Source organism: Pogoniulus pusillus, chromosome 17 (assembly GCF_015220805.1).
Source record: "Pogoniulus pusillus isolate bPogPus1 chromosome 17, bPogPus1.pri, whole genome shotgun sequence".
NCBI lineage: Eukaryota > Metazoa > Chordata > Aves > Piciformes > Lybiidae > Pogoniulus > Pogoniulus pusillus.
The window spans coordinates 14,022,121-14,042,628 of NC_087280.1; the positions used below are offsets into that span (position 1 = coordinate 14,022,121).

At 47.1% G+C, this 20,508-nt stretch overlaps 1 protein-coding gene across 2 annotated transcripts in view; it reads right to left on the reverse strand.

The window, feature by feature from the left end:
* CTDSPL2 (CTD small phosphatase like 2) overlaps positions 1 to 20,508 on the reverse strand; it is a 48,396-nt gene that overhangs the window by 19,623 nt on the left and 8,265 nt on the right. For both annotated transcript variants that reach the window (XM_064157778.1, XM_064157777.1), the window contains exons 2-3: positions 5,650 to 5,858; positions 2,635 to 2,755 (exon numbers count right to left, since the gene is read on the reverse strand). In XM_064157778.1, the coding sequence (XP_064013848.1) occupies positions 2,635 to 2,755; positions 5,650 to 5,841 (313 nt within the window). In that variant the 5' untranslated portion in view covers positions 5,842 to 5,858. The remainder of the gene's footprint in view (positions 1 to 2,634; positions 2,756 to 5,649; positions 5,859 to 20,508) is intronic.

A 20,508-nucleotide genomic window follows, 5' to 3' on the forward strand; every position in this document is an offset into this window, starting at 1 on the left:
ATGGTAAGCAGCATCAACTGCCTGTAATCCAGGAGGAAGCAGTTAATGACCTCTTGTGCCACCTGGGCACTCACAAATCCACAGGGCCAGATGGGATTCACCCAAGAGTGCTGAGGGAGCTGGTGGAGGAGCTTGCCAAGCCTCTCTCCATTATCTCTCAGCAGTCCTGGTTAACAGAGGAGGTGCCAGGTGATTGGAGGCTTGCCAACCTGATACCCATCTACAAAACGAGGCAAAAGGAGGATCTAGGGAACTCCAGGCCTGTCAGCCTGACCTTAGTACCAGCAAAGAACATGGAGCAGTTCCTCTTGGGGCAAGTGCAGGGTAATGGTGGGATCACACCCGGCCTAGTGGACGAGGGAAAGGCTGAGGATATTGTCTACCTGGACAAACATTGTCTGCCCCAAGCCTGCAGCACTGATGGGGTTGTTGTGACCCAAGAGCAGGATCCTCAACCACAAAACATGACCTGTGACAAGTAAAGCTTTATGTACAGCAAAGCACATCCCTGAACTACAAATGGCCATCTCCTGGCTGACAGCCAGGACACCCTTCTGAGCCTGAAATGCAGGAGTTATTTACTTCCCAGGAGCCAGTCCCTGTGCTGCCTGTCCATATGGAAGTGAGCAAATGTATGTTGTGAGCAGGAGCTGGAAGCCTTCCTGTCAGCTGAGCCTGCTGGAGCTGCAGCAGAGCTTCCCACACCGTGTCTACAGAAAACAGGCTGTGCAGCTGCAGCTCTGCAGAGAGAGCACCTCTGAGCTGAGAACTCCCACCCCTGTGGCAGTGATGTAGCTCTGGGTGCACCTCACTACACTCCATTTAAGTCACAGATTCACAGATTGCATTGGGTTGGAAGGGACCCTCAAAGGGCATCTTAACCAATCCCCTGCAGTCAGCAGGGACACCTCCAACTAGACCAGGCTGCCCAGGGCCACATCAACTCTGATCCTGAGGGTCTCCAGGGACAGGACCCCAGCCACATCCCTGAGCAACCTGTTCCAATGTTCCACTAGCCTCATTATGAAGAGCTTCCTCCTAATGTCCAACCTACATCTGCCCTGCTCCACTTTTAAACAGCCCCTCATCCTCTCAACACAAGCCCTTCTGAATAATCCCTCCCCAGCCTCCCCGTAGGTCCCCTTCAGGTAATGAAATGTAGCTCTGAGGTCTCCCCACAGCCTTCTTTCCTCCAGGCTGAACGACCTCAAGTCTTGCAGCCTGTCTTCATAGGAGAGGTGCTCCAGCACCTCATTGTCAACAGCTTCTCTTTCACCTCTGAGTAGTGCCTGCATGCACTGCTCAGGAAGGGGGTGCAAATCCATTCTCTCTCTAGGAAGGACAACAAATAAGAGTAGGAAATACTGGAAAAATGAGGAGTGCTCCTAAAGCTATGTCACACAGACATCTGACAACAGCCAACCAGGCCATTCTCTCACACTGTGACTTTCCCATCGCTCATTTGGAGCTCTGTCCTCCACTTAGCTACTGATTTTGCAACCTTCCTTGGACTATGGAATCTTTGAGACCTCTGCTTTTCTGACACACTTGTCACAAATCAGACAAAGGATTCCCAAGTTCCTCGGAACATGGAGAATGAAGGAGCATTGACAGGCAGCACAATCACCTAAGCCTTGTTTCCTTAGACAAGAGTCTAAAAATGATTGTTCTCAAGCCAGGTTTGGAACCACAGCTGGTACTCGAAATGCCACTGACCATTTGATCAGGTTATAACTGCAAAAAGAAACCATCTTCACAGGGAGGTAGCCAGACACTGGAAAAGGACTGTGGAATCTCCATCCTTAAGAGATATGCCAAACTCAACACAGCTCTGAGCAGGCTGATTAACTCCAAAGCCAGATCTGACTTCAAAGCAGATCAACACTACTGTGAGGGGAGCAAGGGGACTGGCCCAGATGACCTTTAGAGGTCCCTTCTGATCTACATTTTCCTCTGATTCTCTCATGCAAACCCATCTATGTATTTGATGGGTGCTTTCAGTGTCTAAGGACACCTGATACTTCCACAAAGGTCAGAATTGAGAGGTCATGTTCTGCTTTTTTTCTGTGAGAAAACTAAACCAGACAATGATCATTGGGTCTAAGAATGAGTAATAACTTAAAAAGAGTGAACTTAGTTCCAAGGTTAGCCAGCTAGGATCACAGATCTAAATTGTTCTTACAACCATAGAGGGAAGTGTCCAAGCAGTAATTTTGGACTGAGTATTAAAAAGAAACTGGACATTAGAAAGAGATTCTCTACAGTGAGGGTGGTGAGACAGTGGAACAAGTTGCCCAGGGAGGATGTGCATGTCCCCTCCCTGGAGGTGCTCACAGTCAGGTTGGATGGGGCTTTGAGCAACCTGATCTAGCAGGAGGTGTCCCCACTCACAGCAAGAGACTTGGAATTAGATGGCCATTGAGGTTCCTTCCACCCCATTCAATGATTCTATGACAACTGCTGCTTGTAGCCTTAGAAACCTTATTTTGCTGCTGTTAGCTCAGCCTTGCTCTCATTGAAGTCAATCCAAAAGCCCTTAACCTCCACCACTGGAGAAATGTCCTCTCTCAGTTACTGTGGAAGGGCTGAACCCCCATTCCCCTGCCCCAGCATGCAGTGAGGGTGTTTACAAACCTCCATTCATTTGACTTTTCCGTCGCACTCGAGGCTTCTCTCCTGTCTGAGGTGTAGATGTAATCAGGTTGTCTATGTCCCGATCAATCCGACTTCTTTTTGCAGGATTTTCTCTTTCTTCCTTAAAACAGAAAGTGGGGAGGGGAGGAACACAACAAACACCCTGAATATTGCCTCTTTTCTCCACTGAACCCTACCAGAAAATGTTAGCTCTTCGAGAGAAGTTTCACAAAGGGTTCTCCTGTTGTTCCACTTTCAGGTGCATAACCTGCAACATCTGCTCAGATGGAATTCTGGACTCATTGAAACTGACACAGCTCAAGCTGAAGAACAGAACAATGCTGCAGAAAATCTCTTCATTCTCTCCAGTCTGAATCTCCCTCTTTTATTTCAAACCATCATCCAAGTAGGTCTGTCTCCAGCTTTCTGATCAGTCCCTTGAAGTCCTGAAAGGTTACCAGAAGGTCTTCCTGGAGCCTTCTCTCCTCCAAGCTGAACAACCCAAATAACAGAGGGCTTCCAGCCCTCCCACCATTGCTGTAGCCTCCTCTGGCCCCACTCCAACGGGTTCCTGTCTGTGCTGAGGACTCCAGAGCTGGCCCCAGCACTACAGGTGAGGCTCATCAGAGCACGGTAGGACAAAATCCCTTCTCTCCCCCTGCTGCCCACACTGCTGGGGATCAGCCCAGGACATGGCTGGGGCTGGGCACGTTTGGTGTTGGCAGCTTTGCATCCCCAAGTTCTTCTCCTCAGGGCTGCTTTTCAGCTCTTCATCCTCAAACTGTATCTGCACCTGGGGCTGCCCTGACCAAGTGCAGGACTTTGTACTTGGCCTTGCTGAACCTCCTGAGGTTGGCACAAGCCCAACTCTAAGGTCTGTTCAGGTCCCTCTGGATGGCTCCCATCCCAGCATCATGTCAACCACACCACAGAGTTTGGTGCCATCAGCAAGCTTGCCGAGGATGCCTGGCTCCCACTGTCCACATCACCAATAAAGACGTTGGACTTGTCACCAAGACATTTAATGCCCTGCATCCATAGAAGCTCAGTGGTGATTTAGATTCTGACACAGCCATAAATGAACTACTCTGCAAGTTGTACACACACACTATCTCCAAGAGTTAGAACGTTGCCATGGCAGCCACAAGACTACTTTGTTCAGTCATTAGCTCTTTGGAAGACAGCCCAGCAGTATCAATATCATGCCATGCTAATGCCACTGGAACCACTCCAAGTCCCGCTACAGGCATAGGAGAGGACATGGGAAGGAACAGGAGAAAAATATGGACATTTTATATTAAAAAAAAAAAAAGAGAGTGAAATATGATGCAAATATCTAGGGGAGGAAGGGATGAGAGAGTTAAAAACCCTTGAAGAGACAAAGGAAAGGAAAGCCAGGCATATTTCCCTTATCTCATCATCCCAGGGTAAAATGTTTGCCTTAGATTCCAGTGTTTTGTTGCAGTGGTTTCACAGCCAAACTGCTGCACTACTGAGCTACAATACAGATAGAATCCTAGAATCAGAAGGGACCTCGAGGATCATCTAGCTCCAGTGTAAAATGGCTTAATGAATTCAAAAAACTGAAGTGGATTTAGCTTTGTATTTTCACTGAAATATTTCTTTGTTGGTAGCTCAGTGTTTCTTTGATAGCAAATTAACACATGCCATAAACCACTCAACTTCCCTCTATTTTTGGCAGTTTAAGAAAATGCTGTTCCTTTCATTAACATTACTTCAACTTGAGCTCGTTACAAAATTGTTTCAACACTGAATTGCTCTCTACAACTCCCTGAAAGGAGGCTAGAGTGAGCTGGGGGTCGGTTTCTTCTCCTTAGTATCAGGTGACAGAATGAGAGGAAATGGCCTGAAATTGTGCCAGGGGAGGTTTAGGTTGGAGATTAGGAAAAAATTCTCTCCTGCAAGAGCAGTCAGGCATTGGAACAGGCTGCCCAGGGAGGTGGTAGAGTCACCATCGCTGGAGGTGTTCAAGAAACCTGTGGGCATGGCACTTGGGGACATGGTTTACTGGCCATGGCAGTGATGGATTGATGGTTGGACTCAATGCTCTTAGAGGACTCTTCCAACTCAAACAATTTTCTCATTCTATGAATTCAAAACTCAGAAAATATTTCAGTGCATTTTTATTTATCATATAGTTCATCTGGGATACTTTTTAATTTGGTTATGACTGCTTGGTAATTTAGCTCTTCTGGGCTGCTCCTCTTTAAAGTGTCCAGCTTCAGAAAGTCCACATCTGGACAGCTGGGGCTGACTGAAGGGGGTCTCTCTGTAAGGAAAAGAACCCCATAGGTTCTGGAAGCCATTTCAAGGCCACATTCAGCTTATCAAATTAACTGATATATGTAATTCTCTGTCAAAACGTGCAGGCAACAGATCTGAACATGTGAAGATGAGTCAAGGTCAGGTTTCTGCCAGGATGAAGCCAGAGGAAGTGGGGTGGTTTAGGCCTAAAAAGGCTTCCCTTTGATCACTGAGCAGGGGCTGTGCTCACTGCAGCAACACACTGAGCAGTCCTATGGATTCCAGGAGAACTGAAGGTGTGAGGTTTGACCTTTAGTGAGTGAGGAACTCCTCAACAGTTTGCAATAAAAATACTCAAAACATCCAGCACATTTCTGCTTACAGACTTGCCTCCCTTAGTGGCCAGTACTGGTAATTCTCAACCTCTGGAAATCCTGAAAAAAACACTGAATTTATTAGTGCAGAAGCAGCCTGATTCACTCATTTATTGGATTCTCTTAAATATGCCTGTGAGCAACTCCTGTAGGGTCAAATGGCTCTTTTTTTGCCCTGACACAACTATCCTTGGTACTTCTTGGCTTCCAGTTCTCTACAGGAATGCTTTGCCTCCACCACATGACACATTTATTTATTCCTAGGTGGAACAGAATGGAGTTTCTCTAACTGAATAGAAATTCCTAATGGAAGTAGAAAACAGCTCTGAGTCTGACCCAACAAAAAGACAAAAGCAAAACCCCACTGGTGGTGTACCTTAGGTGTGCTTCCCTTGATGAACTTTTTGATCGAGGACAATAAGCCAGTTTCATTTTTCTGTGGCTTCCCCCCACCAACAGGCAAGGTCTCTTCCACCTCCAAGTGTTTCCTCTTGGCCCTCACAGCTCGTTGTGTGTGGATTTGATTTGACTGCTGAGAAGCTTTCCGCGTTCTCAGCCTCATCTTCATCTGTGCCACATGTAAAGCTGTGAAAGGAGAACACAAGAGCACTTAGTCATTGGAGAAAGGGCTGAAGCTCTGTATCATGAATTCAGAGTTATGTAATGCTGACAGGGTTCTGATGCACAGAGTTTTCACAGCCTTGGAGATGGATTAATCAAATAAAAAAGATGAGATGGTTAAGTTAAAGCCCAATGCTGGCAGAAGAACAAATGAATATCATCTGGCCATAGATACATCTAACCATTAGATCAATGAGGTTTCTGCATCACCCCTAGAGCTGCATTTCAGTATCTGAAGGGGCCCTACAAGAAGGCTGGGGAGGGGCCATTTAGGAAGGCCTCTGGTGACAGGATGTGGGGCAATGGTTTCAAACTGGACCAGGGCAGATTTAGGTTGGATATTGAAGGGAAATTCTTCACAAAGAGGGTGGTAAGACACTGGAACAGGTTGCCCAGAGATGTGCTTAAGGTCCTGTTCCTAGAGACACTCAAGGTCAAACTTTATGTGGCCCTGGGCAGCCTGATCTAGTTGGGGATGACCCTGCTGACTCCAAGGGGGGCCACACAAGATGCCCTTGAGTGTCCTTTCCAGCCCCAGGCACTCTGTGATGTCTCCAGGACCAAAAGACTCAATGCAGTGGCCTCAGCAGCCCTTCTCAGTTCTGCTTTCCTCCCAATACTTCATTTTAAATCTGTCCATGAAACCTGAGGTGAGCCATAAATCTCAATTCCTGTTGAGTGTCCACAGTAGAAGAAATCCTAAGTGACACCCTGCATTAGGTGTGGGGAGGCTACAGCAGTTCCAAGGAACCTCAGATGGATCATCATCACAACTGCATTGGGGAACAGGCTTGGAGCACAGAGGACTCATGCATGGGCAGTATTTATTAAAGCAGAGTAAAAGCCATTCCAAAGAACATGTCCCATTTATCTCCAGCCTCCAGTGGAGCTGCTGGTGCAGACTGTGCACAAACAGAGCTGCTGTTCTCCACAGAGGGCTATGCCTCCTGCATCTGACTGCAGCTCATACTTGGGTTGATTTCAATGGGACTACTCATGTGCTTCAAATCATTCATCTACTGAACCAGGAGCAGGGGAAAAAAAAGACAGCAAGAAATCCACCTTTGGTTTAAGGCACAGAAACACTGCTATGGAAGTGACACATTTCCTAGCTGAGGTCATGACAGAAAGATGAAAGAAAAGCATCAACTTATCACGACAAGAATCAGGACCTACTCTCTGGGGTTCATTTAGCACTCATCTTACTGATGAATGACCAGAATAAACAGCCTAGAACTACTACCTAACCACTGACACTCATTCCAGAACCACAGGATCACAGAATTCCAGCGTGGCAGGGGACAGAAGGGAACTCTGGAGATCATTCAGTCCAATCCCCACTGCTAAGGCAGGGCCACCCTCAGCAGCTTGCCCAGGATCACAATGGGTTTGGAATCTTTCCTGAGAAACACTCCACAACCTCTTTGGACAACCTGCTCCAGGGCTGCAGCATCCTCACAACATACAAGGTTCTCATCCTGTTCAGATGGAACTTCCTGGCTTCCAGTTTGTGCCCACTGCCCCTTCTCTGTGGTGCCCAGTGACAGGACAAGTGCCTGGCCCCATCCTCTTGCCCCCATCCTTTATCTCTTCCTGAGCTGCTCTCATCCAGGCTCACTAGCCCCAGGGCTCTCAGCCTTTCCTCCTCACAGAGATGCTCCAGATCCCTCAGCACCTGCCCAGCCTCCACTGGAGTCTTTCCTGTAGTTTCCCATCTCTTGAACTGGACAGCCCAGAACTGGACCCAGAACTCCAGATGTGACTTCACCAGGGCAAAGTACAGGAGGATGAGAGCCTCCCTTGACCTGCTGCTCACATTCTTCTTAATGCACCCCAAGAGACTATTTGCCTTCTTGTCCAGGAAGGCACTTTGCTGGCTCATGGTGACCTTGCTGTCTCCCAGCACTCACAGGTCTTTCAGAGAACTGCTACCCAGCAGGTCATGAGGTTGTTCCTCCCCAAGGGAAAGACCTACACTTGCCCTGGTTGAACAGACAAGAGTTAGCAGTAAACATGAACAGCTGGCATAGTCAAGAGTGAAATATTTCAGTCACATAACACTTGATTTAGCTGCCAGGCAAGGTGGGATTTCATCTTTCATAGAGACACCTCCAGCATTTTCCATCTGTACCAAATACTAAACTGCATACGGAGGAGAAGGGCCAAGCCAGGCTTCCTCCAAGGACTAGAGTAGCTACAGCAGCAGTGGGCTGAGGTGTGAGGTTTGGGGCAGGACAAGGGAAACCACAGCCTGAATTCACACAACCTAGTTCCTTACAGCCTTGAGCTCTCTAGTAACAGAAGAGCTACACTCCCCATCCCAGAAGATTGTCTTTTTCTCATCAATGTTTGCAATAAAATTCACATTTCCTTTAAAAGAATCTTCTGATTGTGAACAAAAGTGAAGCAGAGAAATAAGGAAAGAAATCTCTAAAGACTTTAACCCCATTTTCTATCCCTTCTCTTTGCCACTAGGAAAAAAAGAAAGACAAAAATAACATTTTTACAGAAAGATGCCTGTTAGCAGAACTTGCATCCTGACTCTTCCTTCTCACAAACTGCTGTCAGATTGATTTTTGGGGTGTGATTAATAGTGGGAAGGACCCATAGCAATAAACCTATGTTATACAGAATGGTAGGGGTTGGAAGGGACCTTTGGAGATTGAGCCAAACCACCCAGCGAAGGCAGGGGCACCTAGAGGAGGTCACACAGGAACATATCCAGGTGGGTCTTCAAAGTCCACAGAAGGAGACTCCACCACCTCTCTGGGCAGCCTGCTCCTGTGCTCTATTGCCCTTACATTCAAGAAGTTCCTCCTCATGTTTAGATGGAACTTCTGATGTTCCAGTTTGTGACCCTTTCCCCTTGTTCTGTCACTGGGTACCAGTGACAAAAGCCTGGCCCCACCCTCCTGACACCCACCCTTGAAGCACTGATCAGCATTGATGAGATTCCCTCTCAGGCTGCTCTTCTCTGGGCTAAAAAGCCCCAAATCTCTCAGTCTTTCCTTGTGACAGAGATGCCTCAGTCTCCTCAGCATCTCTGTAACCCTCCACTGCACCCTCTCCATCAAGTCTCTGTCCTTCTTGAACTGAGGAGCCCAGAACTGGACTTAGTATTCCAGAGGTGGCCTCAGCAGAGCAGAGTAGAGGGAGAGCAGAATCTCCCTCAACCCGCTGGCCGCACTCTTCTTCATGAACCTCAGTATGCCATTGGCCTCTTGGGCACAAGGGCACATTGCTGGCTCATGGGCATCCTGTTGCTGACCAGCACTCCCAGATCCTTTTCCCAAGAGCTGCTCTACAAGAGCTCAGCCCCCCAGCCTGTGCTGATCCATGGCTTTGTCCTTCCGCAGACACAGGACTCTACACTTGCCCTTGCTGAATTCCAGGGAAGCTTCTGTATTGATCTGGAGGATCAAATGATGAACCCAAAGGAACTACCAGACATCAATGGACAGGATGGTCCAAAGATGCCTTAAAACACATCAGAGACATTGAGGAATGAATTTTTTATCCACGTTGTGTGGAATAAGTCATGTACTTTATGTTAGCACAAACTCCAAGCCCACATGACCCTGGATGGCTGGAAAAGGAACATTTCAGGTTCCTCAGTGTTCCTCTGTATGAGAGATGAACTAATTTACAGCCCTAGCAGGAAATCCAGCCCCAGACAGAAAATGGTCATTAGAGTTTTACACAAACAGTTTAAATCCATCAGTGCTGAGAGTTAAATAGTTTGCAGTTTGTTGGAATGAAGCTAGAGGAAAAACAGCATTGTTTTGCCATGGTAAAAATGTTCTTAAAGCTCTCCAAGGAGCTCTAGTCCTGTCATGCTCTGAGGAGGGAATCTTATTAGCAGCATTATCAACCTGATTAGCAATTAATTTGGTTGAATTATAACTCTCTGAATTTCTTCACTCAGTGTATTGCAAGGAGACAGATAGTAGATCCTGACTGACTGACCAGCATCCCCAGATCACAGAATCTCAAGCTGGTCTGGGTGGGAAGTGACCTTTAAAACTCAGCCAGTCCAACCTCTCTGCAGCCAGCAGGGATATCTGCAACTAGGGCGGGCTGCTCAGAGCCCCAAACAACCTGACCTGGAATGGGTGCAGGGAAGAGGCATGTCCCATCTCTGAGCATCCTGATCCTTTTGCAGCCACTCTGTCCCCAGCCTGGAGCCCCATGGGGTTTTTGTGACCCAAATGCAGGACCCAGCACTTGGCCCTGTTGAAACTCATCCTGGCCTGGGCCCACCCCATCCAGCTTCACCTGATACCTCTGTAGAACACAAGTAGAGGAGAGCCTTGAGAAAATAAACGTTAGGGAAGACCTCATTACTATGGACCAGTACATAAAAGGTGGCTACCAAAAGGATGGAGACTGTATTTACAAGGAGTCCCATGGGAAAAATAAGGGGTGATGGGGACAAGTTTCTGCTAGGGAGAGGCTGATTTGACTCCAGAAGAAAACAGAATCACAGAATCCACAAGGTTGGAAGAGACGTCCAAGATTATCCAGTCCAACCTAGCACCCAGCCCTAGCCAGTCACCTAGACCATGGCACTAAGTGCCTCATCCAGTCTTTTCTTAAACACCTCCAGGGACAGTGAAATATTTCCTCCCAAGAACAACTGGACATTGGAATCATCTCCCAATGGCAGCAGTGGATTCCTCTACATTGGCCAGTTTTAAGACTCATCTTGACAAGGTGCTGGGCCAGCTCATTTCAGCTCCACTATCACTTAGAAAGGTTGGACTAGATGACCCTTGGGATCCCTACCAACCCAGCATTCTGTGATCCTAAACTCCAAAGCTGGGGCCTGAGCACTGCTTTCCTTCAGCCTTTTCTACACAGCAATGTTTTTATGCCACAGTTAACCCAACTGCAGAGACTTGTTTCCAGTCCCCCATGCTCTGAGCTCTCTGGACAGGGTGAAACAGGTCACCCTGAGATATCTATGCTGAGGATCTGAGCATATACATTGGTGAGATTCATAATTCTCATCTACTCAGTTCAAAAACCTCTGAAAGGTAAGCAGTGAACGACAGTGAACTAACCCCAGTTTTTGGTTGCTAATGGTCTCCACGTACCACGGGGAATTAGGAACTGAACAGCCAAATCCAATAGGATTTGCAGTATTCCGAGATGGAAACCATGTTTGCCATCATGTCACTGGAAACCATCCTTTATGGTTTATAAACCAGCAGTCTTAAAGTGTGTTGGTGAGAAATTCAAGCCCACCACCACTTCTTGGGCAGGAATGAAACAGACACCAACAAACCCAGATAGGTGTAAGAAAAGGAATTGGACAAAAATGTAAACCAAAAAGACTGACATTGGTGAAATCCCACTTGGAGAAGAAAAATACTACTTAACATTTCTTATATTAAAACCAAAATTAATCAGACAACTTCTAGCACTGAAACATATCACACAATGGCTTGGGCTGGAAGGGACCTTAAAGATCATCTGGTTCCTACTCCTCTGCCATGGGCAAGGACATCTTCCACTAGAGCAGATTGCTCAAGGCCTCATCCAACCTGGCCTTGAACACTGCCAGGCTTGCAGCCTCCACACTTCCATGGGCAACCTGTTCCAGCGCCTCACCATCCTCATTGGAAATAATTTCCTCCTCAGGTCTCATCCCAATCCAGCTGCTTCCAGTTTGAAGCTATCACCCCCTGTCCTGTCCCTACATGCCTTTCTCAAGTCTCTCTCCAGCTGTTCTATAGCCCACTTCAAACACTGTAAGGCTGCTCTAGGGTCTCCCCAGACCCTTCTCCAAGCTGAACAGCCCCAACTTTCTCAGCCTGTCCTCACTGGAGGGGGATCTCGAGCCCCTGGATCATCTTTGAGACCTCCTCTGCATCTGCCCCAACAGTTGTGTTGAGGGCTCCAGAGTGGCAGGCAGGGTCCCATGAGAGACAAAAGGTACTATTTAACCCATCTGCACACCACTGCCAGAGGGCTCTTTGTCTCCTTTCACACCCTGGCTATCAAGCCTGGGGTTATAAGTATCTATAATGGACTTAGCAACAGTTAACTCCAATCCTCTCAACCACAGAAGGTCCCTGAGCTCGAGGTCTCTGTGAGGGGATAGTTTTCACTGGAATTACATTACATCTGTGTTTCTTCTCCCAAACAAGCACAAACCAGAGACAAACCTGAACAGCTCTCAGTCAAAATAATCAAGTCCAAACATGTTGGTGAATTTCCCTTCTCAGCCCTGTACAGATCTGATTGCACCACAAGGAGCTGTTTGGGGAAGAGACTGACATTAGGAAGGGCTGTGGAGACCAGAATCTCACATGGCTGCGTTCTGGCAGGATGGATGGAGGCTGAGTCTGATGCACCAAGCACACCTAAACTTCAATTCTCTTTCAGGAGTTATCAGCTCAAATCCTCCCTCTGTGCACCAGTTTGGTTCCTTCTCAGCATGAAAAGTTGATGCTGAAGAATTATGGCTGCAACATCCTCAAGCAGTGATGAGGGAGGTGATTCTGCCTCTCTGCTCTGGAGAGGCCTCATCTGGAGTCCTATGTCCAGCCCTGGGGTCCCAGGCAAAAGAAGGACATGGAAATGCTGGAGCAAGTCAAGAGGAGAGCATGAAGATGATTGGAGGGATGAAGCACCTCACCTATGGGAACAGGATGAGAGGGTTGGGACTGTCCAGTCAGGAGAACAAAAGGCTTCAGGGAGGCCTTAGAGCAGCTTGCCAGTATCTGAAGGGAGCTACAGGAGAGCTGGGGAGGGATTTTTGACAAGGGCTTGCAGTGATAGGATGAGGGTCAATGGCTTAAAGCTGCAAGAGAGGAGATTTAGACTGGGGATTAGGAAGAAATTCTTTACAGTGCAGGTGGTGAGACACTGGAATAGGTTGACCAGGGAGGGCATGGTTGTCCCCTCCCTGGAGGTTGTTCAAGGCCAGGTTGGATGAGGACTTGAGCAACCTGGTCTAGCGGGAGGTATCCCTGTCCACGGCAGGGGGAACCAGATCATCTCTAAAGTCCTTTCCACCCCAAACCATTCTCTTACTCTATGATTCTAAAGCTGTCAACTGCCACCAAAGCAAACAGCTGTGGCAAGCAATTCCTGAGCTACCCAGTGTCCCATCACAAACCAGCTCAGATAATGCAGCCCTCACTGCTGAGAAACCGTCCTCGTTTCTTTCAGCTATTTCTGGACACACAAGCTGGATCACAGTGGGCAGAAAGAGGAACCAAGAACAAATATTTCCTTCATTTTCCTTTTAAACAAATAATACCAGTCATATTTTGTCAGCACATTTTGTTACAGCAACTGACCCAGATTTCAACTAGAAGAAACATCCCAACAAGAAGATGTGTTCATGAAGCTGGCACCAGAGATGCTTTCATGAAATGCTTATGAAAGATCTTCTGCTGGTGTACAAAAAAGTCCAAGTCACCATGAGAAATGAAGAGACACTGGTAAATCTTGTGTCTGGGCTTCCCAGTTCAAGAGAGACAGGGAACTACTGGAAAGAGTCCAGTGGAGGTCAGGAAGGTGCTGAGGGGCCTGGAGCATCTCTGTGATGAGGAAAGGCTTAGAGCCCTGGGGCTGTTGAGCCTGGAGAAGAGCGGCTCCAGAGGAGATCTGCTCAATACCCAGCAAGAACTAAAGGGTGAGGGGCAAAAGGATGGGCCAGATTCTTGTCAACAGTGCCCAGTGAAAGGACAAGGGGCAACATGCACAAACTGAAAGCCAGGAGGTTCCACCTGAAAACAACGATGGAGCCCCGGAGCAGGCTGCCCAGGGGGGTTGTGGAGTCTCCTTCTCTGGAGAGATTTCAGACCCACGTGGCCATTGTGACGCTGGACAGCCTGCTGTGGGTGACTCTGATTTAGGAGAGGTGTTAGACTGGGTGATGTCCAGAGTTCCCTTCCAATTCCCACCATGCTGGGATTCTGTATGGGAGCAGCAATAGCCTCAGTGCAATGACAAACCTATCTAGGCTCACAACAAAGACAAGGGAAATTACTTACAGCCTTTCATCCAGATAGGCTCCAAAGCACTTCACAGACTTGAAGGAAATGCTTTTTGTTAGTTTAGAAGTGTTGAGGCTTTTGTCCCTCAAAGAGTCTTAGCCTTTCTTTAACCAATTTCTTCTCCTTTCCTACAAAATTACAGCAATTTCATGTTATCCCAGCTGATGCAGTACCTATTTTGCAACATAGTGTGTTACTTATCACTGTGCTCAAATCTTCGAGTGTGGTTTTCTGTAGCTGCCTCCTAGAGAGACAACTATTAACTAGGAAACCGTGACTCAAAGTCTGGAAGCAGTGCTGCTGTCGTGTAGACAAAGGCTAAGTAAAAAGACAATGGTTTAGAGGAACAGCAGAACAGACAACGTGGGCTAAGCAAATGTTGGTGCTTGGCTGTGAACTCTGGAGAGATGTATAAAGAACCCACGAGTTGTATCAGAACAACACCTACCAATCCCACTGGAAATAGCAGAAAGAAGTAATTTACAGTGAAGGTGGTGAGACACTGGAACAGGTTGCCCACAGAGGTCATGGCTGCTCCCTCCCTGGAGGTGTTCAAGGCCAGGTTGGATGGTGCCTTGAGGAACCTGGTCTAGTGGAATATCATAGAATCAACCAGGTTGGAAGAGACCTCTGAGATCATCCAGTCCAACCTATCCCCCAGCCCTATCCAGTCAACTAGACCATGGCAGGGGGCCTGGAACTGGATACTCTTTAAGGTCCTTTCCAACCCAAACCATTCTGTCATCCTATGAAAATCTAACTATCAAAGATGCAGTGCAAATGGCACTTCTGGATGGTCTTTGTTTCATTGAAAGAACCTTTTCTTCTCCCCCACATCTTTCAGGTTACTAAATGTTTTCAATCTGAAATAAAATCCACGCTTGAACCTTTGTGCTTCAGTCCCCTACATTTTAACTGTGATCCTGCAGAAACTCTGCCATAGGCTCATGTGGTTCTGCACTCCCGAAGCTTAAGCATCTCCCCTAAAAAAAAAACAACAAACCCTCATGTATATTCTTAGCAAGATTTTGCCAAAGAATGAAGGAGGCTTTTTATAAGTGGCCTTTACAGAAATTAGCTTTTCTGGGACTCTACTTTTCTGCTCTAGCAATCGTGTTTCTCAGCACCATTGTTTTGCCATTGCTTTGCTCAGGAGGCTTTGTTTTGATTCTACCACATGCATTTGGAACTGAAAGTTTATTCCCCCCTGGCCAAGATATTTTTCTCTTTGTGACTGAGGGTACACTCTTTTCATTAATTCAGTCTTTCCAGTCTGGGTCAGACTACTAAGCAGAGAGAGAAATGGTAATCATGGGAGAGATAATCTGAGATCTGAACCCCAAAATCAGCAGCCAGAGGAAGATGCTATTTACAATCTCTGATGTTGCCAAGACAAGAATTTCACATTAGTCATCTTCAGATTCTGTGGAGCTCACAGAGAGCTGAGATGTTTTGAAATGCAAGTTTGCAGTGCTGGAGTTTTAGATGAGTGGATAACAAATCCCAGCAGAACCAGAGCTGTTCCTGTGGAGGTTCTGGGACAGACCAGCTGTCTTTAGACATATTAGGCTCTCTGGACATTTAATCCATGCTGCCAGGCACAGAGGGAGACTATTTTTGGAAGCCATCTCCCTCTTGTTGCAACCCAGGGCAGAGACAGGTTGCTAAACACTTCCTGAAAGGACCTTCCAGGATATTGTCTGACCACAAAAAACCCAAAACCTTGATGAGTTGCTGTTTTCAATTGTTCTTCTTCTCCATATTAGCTATAGCTTTAATTTCAAAAAGCCAACAAAAATAGAGAACAAAATTCAAGCTGAGTAAACCCAAGTAAGCCTATGCTGGACTGTGGAAGCCATGGAGTAACTCCTGTGTTTGTTGTGAGAAGCCAAACGTTTTTGCAAGGTCTCCAGAGAGGAGAGAGCTGCATTTTGCTTAACTTCCCCAGAAAACCTACTCTTGCTCTACTTCACCTTAATCTTCCTGCGGGATCAGAACCACAGTCACCTATTCCACAGGACTTTGTCAGGTTGTTATCTTTTAAAAAGGCTAGATAAGGGCTTTGGCTGCTCCTTTGGCCTTAAAAATAGCAGGCTATTTTTATTGTAGGACAAAACCTCTTTAAATATGATTCTTACTGCCCTGCAAAACATTTTACCTTGGTGCAAGATACAGCTTCAAGAGTAGTTTACATTGTGCTCTCTGCCTTGCCAGGGGCTGCTCCTAGGCTCCCCTCACACCCAGCTTTCCTGATTTACAAATAATCAGCCAGCTCTGTGGTTAAAAGCAGGGAAAACATCAAGGTCTAGACTTTGATCAGCCACTGCCCATACAGATTTCAAACTGAACGTTTTCCATCACATGCTGATCTAAACCTAATTTTCCCAAGCCTTTTTCTTGCATGACAAACTTCATTTTTTCAGCCTCTGAGACTAATTTGCTAATTCATGCAGGTGTCCAAGTTAACACTGATAGAAGTACTGAAGTTTTAACACCTTTGTGATTGGTATATTTTCACATGTAACCTTAAAACCATAATACTGAGACATTGTGAACTCAAATCTCATTCATTGTCAGAAAGTGAACCAAACTGAGTGTCAAAGACCTGCCTGATGCCACAAGGAGGTTATTTTACAGATTTTTAAATGTAATTCTTTCTCCCTGTTTTATTGTGGGTGAAAAATTCCCACAAGAAGAAACAAAACTTACTGGTTAATCAAAATGCATAGGTCAATACTCTAACAATAAAAGTACAGCAAGTCACTCACAGCAACAAACGTCCTGCAAGCCAAAGCTGCTCTGTACACACACAGTGCAAAGTTTCTACCCCTGAATGTCACTGATGTCACTCACACTTTGGTCTGCCACTTTCAAATGGGTGAGATGCAATGAAATGATAACTTTATGGCTCTAAAGCAGCACATACAGCTCTGTAAGCCAACAGGAGAAGATGGTGTTTGCCTAGTGCCTCACTTCAGAATGTCTGAGGCTGAGAAAAAGGCAGGAGCACAGATCTACTGCCTATAGTTACTGATGCTGCATGGTACAACAGGAGTGCAGGCTTCAGAAAAAACATGTCAAAGCAGCTAGATTTTTACTGCATTGGGCAAACACAGTGACTTTCCAAGTCAGAGATGAGGGAGGTTGTACAACTGCATCAAAGGGCCTGGATTCACATGCTACACTAGGAATTCTGTCTGAAAGAGAAGTGGCTGAAGTCCCCTCATCTCCATGCTCCACCCATCTATCTGCAGCGTTATGTTCTGCAGCAGGAATCCACAAGAACAAAAAACATGCTATCAACTGTGAGTTCAGAGGGTTGCTGCATCGTTTTCCAGCCATTCTCCAGCACTAGGAGTAAACTCAGCCCCTTCCATCAGGAATCCATCAAAGGAGCAATCCAGGAAGGGCCATGCCACATCCCAAGGCTTCCTGACAGTGATGAATTTGTTACATTACTAAGCAGTTACATTACAATCTGGGAGAATTTTCCAGATACTGAAAAGACCTCATTGAACTCAAACGCTTCATGTGAGTTAACTTAGATACCAAACAAATCCCTGGAAGAGCAGTGGTAGTCCCCTGGGTGCCAGAGCACACAGCACCTGCCAAGCAAAGTGCTGAAGCAAAAATTTAGCTAAATCAATCACAGGATGGTTTGCTTTGGAAGGGACCTTAAAGATCATCTAGTTCCAATCCCCCTGCAATGGGCAGGGACACCTCTCACTAGACCCAGGTTGCTCAAAACTTCATCCAACCTGGACTTCACCACCTCCAGGGAAAGGGAAGCCACAATATCCCTGGGCAATCTGTGCCAGTGTCTCACCACCCTCACTGTACAGAATTTCTTCCTAATCCCCAGTCTACATTTTCCCTCTTGCAGCTCAAAGCCATTGTCCCTCATCCTACCATTACAAGTCTTTGTCGAAAGCCCCTCCCCAGCTCTCCTTTAGCTTCCTCTTCAGGTACTAGAAGGCCACTTTAAGGTGCCCCTAGAGCCGTCCCTCCAGGACGAACAGACACAACTCTCATCCTGTGCCCATAGGAGAGGTGCTCCAACCCTCTGATCATCTTTGTGGCCTTCTCTGGACCCTCTCCAACATTTCCACATCCTGATATTTATAATGTAAATAGAAGGAATGCTTTCTAATTTCCACAGCTCCTTCCAGCTCAGCAGGGACCTTTTCACGGTGCATTATGAGCAGGGTGGGCAGAGGGAGAAGGAAAGAAGAGGCAGCCTGTAACTCAGGCACTGGAACAGGCTGCCCAGAGAGGTGGTGGAGTCACTCTGGAAATGTTAAGCAATATGTAGACATGGCAACTCGGGACACAGTTTAATGGCCATGGTGCTGCTAGGTTGACAGTTTGACTCGATGGTCTCTGAGGGCTTTTCCAACCCAAACAATTCTGATTCAGGGATGAAGGCAGGTTAAGGAAGGATCCATCCCTCCACTCACTTTGCTGCCTTTCATGCAGTTGCCAGAGGTTAGTTTTTGCCCAGCAGCTGGCACAGGGATCTCCAGCCTCTCCTTGCCCAGCAGTTTGCTCTCAGCTGCACGGCACAGCTTGCAGCTCTTTGACAGCCTAACCCTAGAACTGCTGCCATGTATGCTCCGAGGCAGCTCTGGCACTCCCCAAGCCACCATTCAGTCATATTTCTAGGTCTGCTTAGTGAATGCAAATGGCTCACTGCAGAATCACAGGAAGAAGAGATGGAATCAAAACTTACAACTCCTGGCAAGAGAAAGGCCAGAAAGGGGAGTAAAGCAGAGAGGCCAGGGCATGGGGCTCAAGCTCCACAGAGAGCTTCAGAGAACCACAGAATGTTAGAGATTGGAAAGGACCTCTGGAGATCGAGTCCAGACCCCCTGCCAAGGCAGGTTCACCTACAGAAGGTCAGACAGGAACAAATACAGCTGGGTCTTGGAAGCCTCCAGGGAAGGAGGCTCCACCATCTCTCTGGGCAGCCTGCTTCAGGGCTCCAGCACCCTCACAGTAAAGAGCTTTCTCCTCATGTTGAGGTGGAGCTTCTTGTGTTGCAGCTTACACCTCTTGTTCCTTGTCCTGTCACTGGATACCACTGAACAGAGACTGGCACCTTCACCTTGACATCCACTTCCCACAACTGCTCAGCTATCAGTGTGCCCACTGGCATCATGGATGGCATCAGCAGTACCACCACTTTCTCCCAGACATGCCCAGGAAGAGCTCAGAACACTGCATAGGAGAGGGCTGCCTGTTCCCTACAGGCAGGGCAGAGGAGGTCAGCCTGGTTTGGAGGAAGAAGGCTGAGCTGGGAAGATGTTGCTTACTCCAGGCCATAGGACACATCCTGGTCCATCTCAAGGACTGGGCAGTGTGACTGCAGCAGCTCAGAGACTGCTCAAAGCTGGTGCGGAAGCACAGCCTCAGCTGCTCAAGCACCAAGTGTCAGGCTGAGGTTTTATGTTAATGTGATCACTGAAACTATTCAGGTTTAAAGTTTTCCCTTTAATTTCTGGCAGGTTATTTTTATAAAGACCATCCAGTCCCAAGCTTCTGAAGCAAGAGCCTTTTATGTGATGGGCTTAATTTGCTTATGGTCTTCCTAGAAGGGCTGGATTCTTCAGCAAAAACATTGTGAGCTGCTGCTATTGTTGAGTTTCTTAACAGCCTTGTTTCTAGAGAAAATAAGGCTTCCATACTTGCAGTTCCCATAACTATCTGTCTGTTGGTCTCTCAGTCTTCCTCACAGCGATGTTCCAGGCTCCCCAAGCAGCTCCATAGCTTCCACTGGAAGCTCCAGTAGCTCCCTCTCCTGAACTGGAGAGCCCAGAACTGAACACAAGACTCCAACACCAGCCCAGTTTCACACAGGGAGAGAAATTTCAAACAAACAGACTAATTCCTACAAGATTTCTGAGAGTCAAAGGCTGTGCAAGTGACAGACTAAATAATTTCAAGCAGCCACAGCCCAGTCCTTACCCACACACAGACACACTCCACCTTGCCTCCTTTTCTAGCCAACCTCTGGAAATAAACAAAAAAGAGCTCAGCTCCTCAGCAGAGCCCAGCAGTGAGCAAGCAGCCTACGTGCTCCACTCCCAGCTGAGCCAGTAAACCCAGGGCAGGCACTTGGGGCACCAGGAGTGACAGCAAATAGGAGGAACTCTGACTGGAAGTGGAGACACTTGAAATACTGTGGGCAGTCTGGAGGCACTACAGGAGAGACAAGAGGGCTGGAGGGCACCAAGGAACACTAGTCTGTGAGCAGCCAGACTTTATAGAATCACAGAATGCATTGGGCTGGAAGGGACCCTTGAAGGTCATCTTGTCCAACCCCCGACTCTGCTGTTCAAGAAACAGCATCAAACTAATCAGACTGTTTTATCTTCTGCTCCTGAGCAACTCCCTAAGCAGAATTCTTATTTATGACAAAACATGACAATAAAAAACCTCAGAAATAGAGTCTGAATCAAAATGCTAAGTACACCACTTTGTCCTTGAGCACTACAAAACTGCAGAGGAATAGTTAAAGCCCTGCACATTAAGTCGGGGGAAAACATTCCTCCTCTCTTCACCCTCTCGGTATCATACACATGATCAACCAGAATTTGGTTTTT